Source organism: Taudactylus pleione, unplaced genomic scaffold (genome assembly GCF_031769625.1).
Source record: "Taudactylus pleione unplaced genomic scaffold, aTauple2 ptg000037l, whole genome shotgun sequence".
Taxonomy (NCBI): domain Eukaryota; kingdom Metazoa; phylum Chordata; class Amphibia; order Anura; family Myobatrachidae; genus Taudactylus; species Taudactylus pleione.
This window is the reverse complement of record NW_028284439.1, coordinates 9239534-9250681: the sequence shown is the minus strand read 5'-3', so window position 1 is coordinate 9250681 and position 11148 is coordinate 9239534. Positions and strand designations below refer to the sequence as shown.

Here is an 11148-nt window from a genome sequence, read left to right as displayed (position 1 = left end):
ACATAAAGCTCGCCAGAACTTGACTACAAATTGGACTCTATGATTCAATACAATTTCTAGAGGAAGACCGTGTAACCTAAAAAATTCCCGGAAGATGATCTGGTAAAGTTTGGCAGCTGAAGGAAGCCCAGTAAAAGCGAAAAAGTGGGCCATCTTAGTGAAGTGATCTACCACTACTAAAAGAGTGTTATAACTTTTTTCTTCAGGTAAATCTGTGATGACGTGCATGGCTAAACGTGTCCAGGGCTGAGTTGGTACAGGTAACACGTTGAAACAATCCTGCAGGAGGACCTAGAGTAGACTTATGCTACACACAATTGGGACATAATTTGATAAGTCTTGCACATCCTTCTTCGTGGTTGGCCACCAATAATACTGCTGCAGGAATTTATAGATTTTGAGGACTCCCGAGTGCTCTGCAATCCGAGATGTATGTGCCCATGACAGAAGCTTCACCCTTAGATTACGTAGAACTTAAGTAGTAGTAGCAAAAGGTGAGGGGATTGATGATGGGCTTTTAAGAAATATTGTCTTCAAGTAAATGACCTAGACAAGGCATCCACCTTGGCGTTCATGGACCCTGGGCGATACTTGATACACCAAGTGAAGAAGAGTGCCTGGTGTGGATTTAGACAATGAGCAGTGGACAAGTAAAGCAGATTTTTATGATCCGTACAGTGATTGGGTGTTGCACACCCTCCAGTAGATATCTCTACTCGTCTAATGCAAGTTTAACTGCCAAGAATTCTTGATTGCCAATGGTATCATTTTGTTCAGCCTGTGAGAACTTTCTGGAGAAGAAGCCGCAGGGATGTCATTTGTCATCAGCATACTAAGATAACACAGTCCTGACTCCCAAAGCAGATGCATCGACTTAGAGGATAATTGGTTTTCCCAAATCAGGTTGCGAAAGTATCGTTGCTGAGGTAAACTCGGTGGTGGAAGGCTGCAAGCGCTTCTGGAGACCAGAGGGTAGGTTCTGCACCTTTATTTGTTAACGCAGTGATAGGTGCCACAATAATGGAGAAATTTTTAATGAATACTCTGTAATAATTCGCAAAAACTAAGAAGCGTTGTACTGCTTTCAAAGAGGATGGTAGAGCCCAGTTCTGAATGGTCGCTAACTTTTCAGGACCCATCCGTAGCTCAGTGCCCAAGATAATATAACCTAGAAATGGATTACTGGAGATTCAAACGTGCACTTGGAAAGCTTGCCATACAGATTAATGACCAGTAAGCGTTGCAGCACTTCCTGAACTTGCTGGCGGTGATCAGCTAAATCTTGTGAGAATATTAATATGTCGTCCAAGCATACGACCACATACTGTTTAGGAAGTGCTGAAAACCCACTTTTGCATCGCACAAGCTGAAGGGCATTACCAAGTATTCATAATAGCCACCTCTGGTGTTAAAGGCGGTCCTTCCGTTCATCTCCCTCTCTTATTCAAAAAAGATTGTAAGCCCCTCTCATATATAACTTAGTGAATATCTTGGCTCCTCGCAAACATGAACAATTCAGTTATCAGGGGTATCCATCTTTTTTCTTTACAAAAATAGACACATGCACCCACTGGATGTGTAGACGACCAGATGAACCCCTTTTTCAAATTATCCTGTATGTACTTCGACATGGCTTCTGTCTCGGGGACTGAGAGGGGATAGGTGCGTCCTCTGGAAGGGACTTTTCCAGGAATTAAATAGATTACCACTCCCATCGAGCTTGGGATTACCCAAACTGTCTGCTGCTTGCTCAGAAAAAAACTTTAAATGTAGTCGTGATATATTTTAGGCAAAATGGAATGAGAGGGCTCACAAAGAGGACATTCAGTGAAAATACAATTTTGTTGGCAGGTAGGACCCCCAACGTAAAATTTGGGAGACCCAATTGACGTGCAGATTATGGATTTGAAGGCAAGGTAAACCCAACACCATTTTTTGTGGAAGTACAAGGAATGAGAGTTGCTCTCGATGTGAAGACCCCACTTGCAGGGTAATAGGTTCTGTGGCGTGTGAGATGGTCCCTTCCTTGATTAGAGTTCCATTAACTGCTGAGAGTTTGATAGGTTGTGTAAGCAGCTTAAGAGGAAGATTTAACTCTCGGACTGAGGAAGAAGAAATAAAATTACCAGCTACTCAGGAGTCTAGCAAAGCAAAAACGTTTCCGAGAATCTTGGGGACCTTCTAAAGCAGGGGTCTTCAAACTTGGCCCTCCAGATGCTGTGGAACTACACATCCCAGCATGCACTGCACATAGTTTTAGCATGCTGTTATATCAAAAAGGTGGCAGTGCATGCTGGGATGTGTAGTTCCACAGCAGCTGGAGGGCCAAGTTTGAAGACCCCTGTTCTAAAGTGACCGATATTAAGTCAGTCCGACTTAGGAGGAGGTTTAGTGGTTACACCCAACTGACTCCTTTGAAACAAGTCAAGACCTCTGGTTTCCCAGGCGAGCGTTACAATTCCTCAAGAAGTGGTAAGGTGATTCACAGTATAGAGACAGCTTTTCGTGGCGACGACAAAGTTGTTCTTCAGGTGCTGGCCGGGAGTGGCCAATCTGCATGGGCTCTTCAGTTGTGGGGGACTTGGGACGAATCACAGGAGTCACACAAAACTTGGAGCGATCCCCCCTGCTTCTCTTAAGACCACACTCACGTATGCGAAGATCAATTTTTACACATAAATAGGTCACATCTTCCAATGACTCTGTTAAATAGCCAATTAGTCCTTTATTCTCTCCAATAGGCCATTTAGAAAAGCTACTTTAAGGGCATCATTGTTCCATTGTAGCTCAGAGGCCATGGTCTGAAAATGAACAGTCAGTGGAAGCAGCAACCGATCGACCAGGCTCGTCAAACATTCTCTTAAAAGGAGGCAATGAACACTGTATAATTGGACACCACGGGGTCAGAAAGTTACCACAGAGGAGATACCCACTCTAAAGCAGAACCGTCCAGCAGAGAGATTATGTAGGCCACTTTAGACCTTGGCGTCCATAAGTTGTGGGGAAGGATCTCGAAGTGTACCTCACATTGGCTGAGGAATCCTCGGCAGCTCCTGGGGTTGCCGTTATATCGATTTGGAGTGGGTAGTTGTAAATGAGACTTGTGGCTGCTGGGGGTATGACAGCGGGAGCGGACAGCATAGGAGAGGAACCAGGTGAAGTATTGGGAGTCGGCAACACAGACTGAATTCTGTACAAACGTACAGAAAGTTCTTGAAGGTATTGTAACAATTGACCATGTGCTGCCTCCAGTGTATCCAGGCGGGCAGCCAGATTCTGTAAAGGATTAGCTCCAGGGTTTTGCATTTGATCTGAATCCATTTGTGGGCATGAACAAACGGTCATGGCTGGTGTTACAGAATTACCTGTCTCAGGCATTGGTGTAGGACCAGCAGCAGGTGAGCATAGCAGGAACAGAGGCAGTATATAGCTCTCTTTCTCATTTAGCTTTGGGTAGCAGTGAAAACTGCCTTTGGATAGTGACAATGGATAGATTAGATGCAGCAAGGAAGAGCCGGACTGGCCCTGAAGGAGTAACTTGCAGAGCTGGACTGGGACCAGCAGGAGTAACTTGCAGAACCGGACTGGGACCGGCAGGAGCCTACTACAGGTTAGCACACATACTGGGAGCATGCAACAGAGTAACCTGTCACACCGCAGGAAGTAACTATTATTCAGGCACTGAATGCTGTCAGTGCAGGATACTTATACCCTGGGTCCCCCAGGTATTGACTGATGCAGTCAGGTGGTCTGGTAGCAGCACTCGGAGTGGTGGAGGAAAGTTAGGTTACTGGATCCAACATGGCTGCGCACATACAGAGTTTAGGAGGGAGCTCTGGCGTGCAGCAAGCTGTGGCAATAGCATCTTCAATCTCTGCAGTTCAAAGCCAGCACTACTGTTTGGACCAGCTGTTACACTAAGAAATTTGCAAAGTTCACAGAGAAAAGGAGACAGGTGAGTAATCAGCTTGGAAGGAATCGCACAGTCTAAATGCACACACTGGAAGTGTTGCAGCCTGCATGTTTGGGCAGATCTCCTCGAGTGGCACTACAACCAATCCCAGAACTTCACTCAACGGAAAAACGAGAAAACAGATTGCAAGAAACATTGGAGAACAAACACCCTGCAACCATTGCTGGAAGAGCACAAGCTGGTGGTGGAAGCATTATGGTCTGGGGAATGTTTTCATGGTATTATCTGGGCCCACTCATCCATTTGGAAGGCACCCTCCACCTATTTGGTTATGAATCCATCTTTGCAGAGCATGTACACCCATACATGCTGATTGCCTTCCCTGAGGCGGATGGGATCTTCCAGCAAGACAATGCGACATGTAAAACACGGCTAGAAATGTCCGACTGTGGTTGGACGAGCAAGACCAAGACTTCAAAGTACTTCCCTGGCCCCCTAATCTCAATTGAGCATCTGTGGGACCACCTTGATCGTTGTGTTCTCTTTATGGATACTCCACCATGCACCCTCCAGAAGCTGTGGGATGCGAGAGAGAGAGAGAGAGAGAGAGAGAGAGAGAGAGAGAGAGAGAGAGAGAGAGAGAGAGAGAGAGAGAGAGAGAGAGAGAGAGAGAGAGAGAGACAGAGAGAGAGAGAGAGAGAGATCGATCGATCTGTGGGGTGTAGTTAGTGGTCTAGTAGCCCCATCGAAATGGTTAATATTCTCTACATTTCTTTTCCACTGAAATACAAATTTATAAATAAATGGATTGTGACCTTTGACAGGAGGTTATAAGAGATGTTGAAAGTTATTTTAAAATAAAGGGGGGTATCCAATTAGCCGTGGTAAATGAACTCGCCCCGGGGCTATCTAATTAGCCCCGAAGCCTGCACCTATCAGGGATTTTGATTTGCCTGCCTCAGGCAGGCAAAACCAAATCCCCGGTAAGAAAGTGTTTTTCTTTCGATCGCGGCAGAGAAAATACATAGGTCCGCGACTTTTCGCGAAAACAACTGAAAACGGGCGTAAAACGGAATTTAATTGGATAGCACGATAAAAAAAAAAAAAACGCAAAAAGTCTCTTTTTACGGCTGAAAAGTTTTCGGAGCTAATTGGATACTCCACTAAAGTATTTGTATGGGGATGCAGTCAGCATGTAAAGGTCATAATGTTGACATTTTTGAAATATCGACATCTAACATGTCCACATTGCAAATGTTGATAAGTGACATGCCGATATTTTTTTAAATGCCTACATTAGGATTAACCAGAGTAACTTGCAACTAAAGCCGCAAGCACTGGATTATTAGCAGCTGAGTTAAGTTTACGGTACTTAGAGCCGCACCGCTGCTTGTCGACAGTGTTAGCCTGTCGACATTTCATCAGTGACATGGTATTTTTCGACATTATGACCATGTCGACATGATGAATATGCACATTCTGTCGACAATATATACAGAACCCTTTTTATGTACAGTTTATAGAGTTTCTGTGCATTTAATAGAATGCACAACCACAATAAATTGTTGTAAACATATTTCCAATCGTTTAATGGCAGGAAGGTAATTACAAGAAAAACAAAACTAGAAATAAGTGGGAGAGGATATTCATAATGAAAGTTAATTTGTTAATGTTTTAATAAATGTAGCCACGGGAAAAGCCTTTTCTTGTAAACATGATCTACAAGGCGATGATACCATATCACAAAGGTTGATGTATACAGCACTAGATTTTGCAGTATCCCATTTTAACATCTAGGACAACATAAACAATACTCCATATATAAGATCTATATAGAATTTCTTAAAAAGTTCACACTACAGCATCTGCAGAGTTAGTCACCATTACTTTTAATAGCATTTTTGACTTATACTTACATACATGGAATGTTGGCACAAACCTAAGCTGTGAAAACATCTATTTTCCGCACAGACTTCCTCTAGGTCCCAGTGATGTCTTTTTCTGAAAAAAGCATATTAAATACCTTAAACCCAGTTATAGTCCTGAATGAATGGGAAGCATGTTATGTGTCAATGTCACACAGGCATCAAACCATAGGACATTGATATACAGGTTGAGTCTCCGATATCCAAAATGCTTGGGACCAGGGGTATTTTGGATAACGGAATATTCCGTATTTTGGAATATTTGCATATCATAATGAAATATCTTGGGAATGGGACCCAAATATGCACACAGAATGCATGTATGTGTTATATACACCTTATACACACAGCCTGCAGGTCATTTTATATAATATTTTCAATAATTTTGTGACTCAAACAAAGTTTGTGTACATACATGAAATTCAATTATGTTTCATACACACCTTATATACACAGCCTGAAGGTAATTTTATACAATATTTTTAATAATTTGTGCCTTAGACAAAGTTTGTGTACATTGAACCATCAAAAATCAAAGGTTTCATTATCTCAGTCATGCTAAAAAAATTCCGTATTTCGGAATATTCCGTATTTCGGAATATTTGGATATGGGAGACTCAACCTGTACAAATAAGAGTAAGACAGTGTAGGAGGGGGGTTACATTTGTGTGTACAGAATACACTACAGAAAATATTTAACAGATGATAGAACAGCATTAAAAGTGGATCTGTTACGTACACAGTGAAAGCAACCATTTTTGGACTAGACCAATATTAAACCTGACAATATGAATTAGTGGCAACTTCCTAATTAATTTGTAGGTTGTATTCTGATGAATAACACTGATCATCTCTCATTTTATTGTCAATCATATTAGAGCAATTTTGGGGCAACTATGTGGTGCTGATTCCGAATAGGACATTGGTTTTGATAGATTGGCTCTAATTTTTTAGATACACAGACGAGTAACAGGAAAAAACACAATAGACAACTGTCATCTGACTGCTGGTTGGGTGGTCGATCACTTATATACAGAGAGAGTATATTCTAGAACGATCACAGAGTGAACACCTAGAATATTCGCACACTCACCTTCTAGAATGTTCTGTCTGATAGATTCCCATGGCTAAGTCGCTATCACTTGAGGGTATCCATTATCTCAAGAACTAGAGCCAAATAAAAAATAATAAAAAAAATACTTGTTTTTTAATTCAGCAACCTCAAAAATACCCTAAATTCGTTCAACTATCTTTGGCAACTAAACGATTTTTTTTTGTTGGGCTGTGTAATCATTCCACCAACACAATGGCAGCTTACACTGTGTGTATGGACTGGTGTACTTTACACAGATTATTTTATCTCCTGCCAAGAAATCTTCAGATTCAAAGCACTTTTAGTTTTTTCCAGCAGAGACATCTTTAACTCTAGGTATAACTAATTAGGAAATGTATAATTTAAGGCATATATCACCGCCACAAAACAGCATGACAGAAACTGACCAATGCGCCTCTTCCCCAAGTGCCATGTTGTGTTGTACAGTTATATATGAGACACTTCCCAGAAATGTACTAACACACCTATAAAATACAACTTCATAATTAGTGATACTTCCTTAAATGATTTCTTTAAATTATCACAGTGCCATAATTGCGCATGTGCTAGCTTTAGCAAAGTAATATCAGTTTCTACATTATGTCAATCAATTAATCTGTAGAGAAATGTAAATTGCCCCTATGTTCAAACAGAAGATTGAGGTGATACAAGGACACAATTCATTGACACAGATCTGTGTTTTGCATTAACAGCAGGAAATGTATATATTTAGAAATATCTTAAGCCAGTTTAACTAGCTCAGTTATGTTAACAAACATTTGCAACAACCATCAATATTACAGTTTATTGAATTACAACCAACTTGAATGTTTGCATTAAAGTTTTTTTTTACCATTTAGCTTTTACAGAATGGTGTCTTAAAAGGTGCACAGACTCTTACAAATACATCATAAACTATTCTCACTTCTCTTTTCTTGGTATAGTCTATAGGTAATGTTTCAGAAAGGAAGCCGCCATCGGTTACTTCTGCGTCATGTGGTCCTGCTTGGTGACACATATAACAGCTACACATACTACATTGTAGGTATTTATAGTAAGAGGAGAGAATATAGCATGGATCAAACTTCATAAGACAATCTCCAGCAGATGCTTACCATCTGCTCGAGTGATATAAGACTACGCATGTCAATTCAACAAAGAAAAGGGAGGGATATAGGCAGCTACATATTCTTCTGAAAAGTGATATAGGCAGCTACATATTCTTCTGAAAAGTTAAAGTGAGTAAAATATAAAATCACCCCTTTCACTCCAAGAGGTAACATGTAACACACTAGCTAGCTGGCAGAAAAAGTATTTCATTTGGTCAAGAAGAGGCATGAATAAACAAAGAACACTTATGCAGAGATATTCCTGCTCATTAATATGTCAAGGCTGTCCATCTTGCTCTTACTGTGGCTAAAGGCCTACACTATATCACATCACTGGGAAATTGATTTGCCAAAGGGCAATTATCATCCTTGAACAACAATGTCAATGACACTGTATGCATATTAAAACAGATGTACATATTTGGGGGAATTCAATTAGCTGCGGGAACCCAGCACACTAAGCCCCAGAGGGTGGAATTTTCCTTGCAGCTTTTAAAGCTGCGAGGAAAAAAAATAAATCAGTGTTAAAATGTAGATTATGCATTTCAACCCGCGGGGAAACCCACAGATTACAGCACTTTGGTTAGAACCTATGGGTTAGCACGTGTTAACCCATGGTTTACCGCACAAGGTAAATACAGATTAATTGCATAGTTCCGGGCGTGAAACCCAGAGCTTTTCCTGGCGCGGAAAACCCAGCGCCTATCTGAATTCCCGCATTATGTATAATAGCTGGGCTTGGTCAGGCAAAGATGAGATATTCTGGTTTATGACATTAAGATGGGCACTGGCATATGAAAATGCTGTGTCTGACATATCATGAGGGTGTGGCAGAACAGGGGAGCCTTCGACACAGGCAAGTAGAAACACCAGGATCAATGACTCCAATACCAGATCCGACCTTCGTTTACACTATAACAAGTAATGCTCTTACACATGTGTGGCAGTGTGGAGGGAGGGATGCATGCTGAAGTTGTAGTGCGGTATGACCACACCAACCACATACACTCTGTACTTCTGCTCTTGTATCTGAACACACCTTTAAACAAGAGCTAACTGTACCACTGTATTCATCTACTCTCCTTGTTGGACAGTTCTTATATATAGAATTGGTTTGTTTATGATCTACCTCCTACAAACAATGATTACATAGCAAAAAGTACCAACACCACCATAAAGAGCAAAGTACTTTTTCAGCTTTCAAACAAATAGAGATGGTGAGTTAAACTTCTAGACAGGAGGGTTTCAGATGATAGTTAATAGAGTTGTACTAAAAAAAAAAAAAAAAAAAATACATATATAAAAGAGCTGACATGAATTATATGGAAATAGGGATCATCAAAATCATAAAAAGAACACTTATTCAGAAGACATACATGCTAAAAGCAAATGAGATCTCCAGTTTAACTAATGGAATAGCACTTTACTGCCAGACATACGGACCAGCTCAAGCATATATAAGAGAAAACAAAGACAGAGGGAGGGAACCAATCTTAAAAAGAGGTGTTATTAAATATCTTGTGACAATTGAGAGCTGTTGGGGTTATCCCAAACATTTCCTGAAATGAACAGACCTTACTGAATTACGTGCACACGACAGGCAACAATGAGTGCAAGCAGCATGCAGGTCAGACCAGCATCACCTAACTCAGACACCAGCGGCTCATACATGAAAACACTACGAACAAGCAGGAGAAAAATGAGCGTCTACCCTTTGTATTTTGGCATTTTAACTAGAAAAAGAAACTTCAAAAAAGATCTTTAACATCAGTTTGTTTTGTTTAATACCAACTTTAGAGTCTAGTGAATTTGATGATCCCTACAGATCCTGCATATCGGAAAGAAGACAGTGAAGAGATGTGTGTAAATGTTTTGGTGATCACTCCACAAAGAAATCCTTTCGTATGCACATATATCAGTCCAACAGCCCAGCCGATGCATTAAGATTTTTCACACAGAGGCTCTTCTGTATCTTCCTGCTCCTCTTCCTCGCAGTCTCCATCATCTGTCTGCTGCTCAAGTTCCTCTTTTGTGATCATTTCAAAATCATTGCCATTGCCGCTACTGTGCTGTGAGCCTTCATCTTCTCTCCTATCACTGTCTGTGTCTGACTGCCTATCTGCACCAGACCCTTCTGTGCCTGATCCCTCTGCTGCTTCAGCCACCTTGGTCTCCTCCTCTTCCTTTTTCTCGCTGTCAGATTTATCCTCGCTGTCGGATTTTACAGGCTTTTTGGACTCCGTTTTTTCATCTTTCTTCTGATCGGCCTTTGGTCCCTTGTACTCGTGTGTGTAAAGTGGTCGGAAGGAGTCGATGAAGCCAACATCTGCTGTCAAGTTAGGCAGGAACCAAAAGTGGTGTCTTCCTCCAGTCAAGAGCCATATTATAAGGAATAAAATGCATCGAGCTAAAAATAAATTAGAAGAAATTAAAAGACAACATAAAACAATACAAAATTATTTTTATCTGCATACAAATATTATACAGCTCAAAGTACTGGGGTCACGGGTTCCATTCCAACATATCTGTATGTGTGTCACTTATTTCTATCATATGGTTTTTAAATACCAGGAACATTTTATAGTATATTGGGAGAGGTAGCTTGGCATAAGTAAGAGCTGGGTTTGTGTGGGTTTCTCCGGTGCTGGATACTACATTTTCTTTAAAACTAGTACAAGAAATTAGTTAGACCAACACTGTGCGAAGCCTAATATACATTTTGTGGACTCTAATTCAGTGCAATGCTGAATAGCCTCGGAAAGGACTTCCTGGAGCTATTCAATTCACCGACCAATTAAGTCCGACTAGAACAACGCAAGTCGGAGAGTACAAATTACAGCGCCTTAAACTGGATGTTTAGCCGCGCTAACTGGCTTTTTCCAACTAAAGTGCTGGCCGCGAGGCTGTTAGCGCCGCGCTAAGCCGGAAAAAACAGCATTGCGGCCGGCACTTAAGTCGGATTTCCTCAGGAGGGTGTGAGCAGAAATCCTGTAGTCAGACTAAACAGCGCAGTGAATTGAATAGCTCCGGGACCCCATTCCCAGGGGTATTCAGCATTGTGCTGAATTGATTCACCAGTTCAGTAGGGATCTAATTTCTTACTCATAT

At 41.2% G+C, this 11148-nt stretch overlaps 1 protein-coding gene across 2 annotated transcripts in view; it reads right to left on the bottom strand.

The window, feature by feature from the left end:
* Positions 1 to 5556: 5556 nt before the first annotated feature.
* Positions 5557 to 11148, bottom strand: part of SEC62 (SEC62 preprotein translocation factor) — a 38959-nt gene continuing 33367 nt past the window's right edge. The window contains exons 8-9 of one of the 2 annotated variants that reach the window (XR_015871630.1): positions 6932 to 10447; positions 5561 to 5914 (exon numbers count right to left, since the gene is read on the bottom strand). Coding sequence is in view for 1 of the 2 variants with exons in the window: in XM_088452378.1 (XP_088308504.1) it covers positions 9981 to 10447 (467 nt within the window). In the remaining variant the exon portion in view is untranslated. Of the gene's footprint in view, positions 10448 to 11148 lie in introns of both variants that reach the window. The other variant, XM_088452378.1, reaches the window with a different exon arrangement.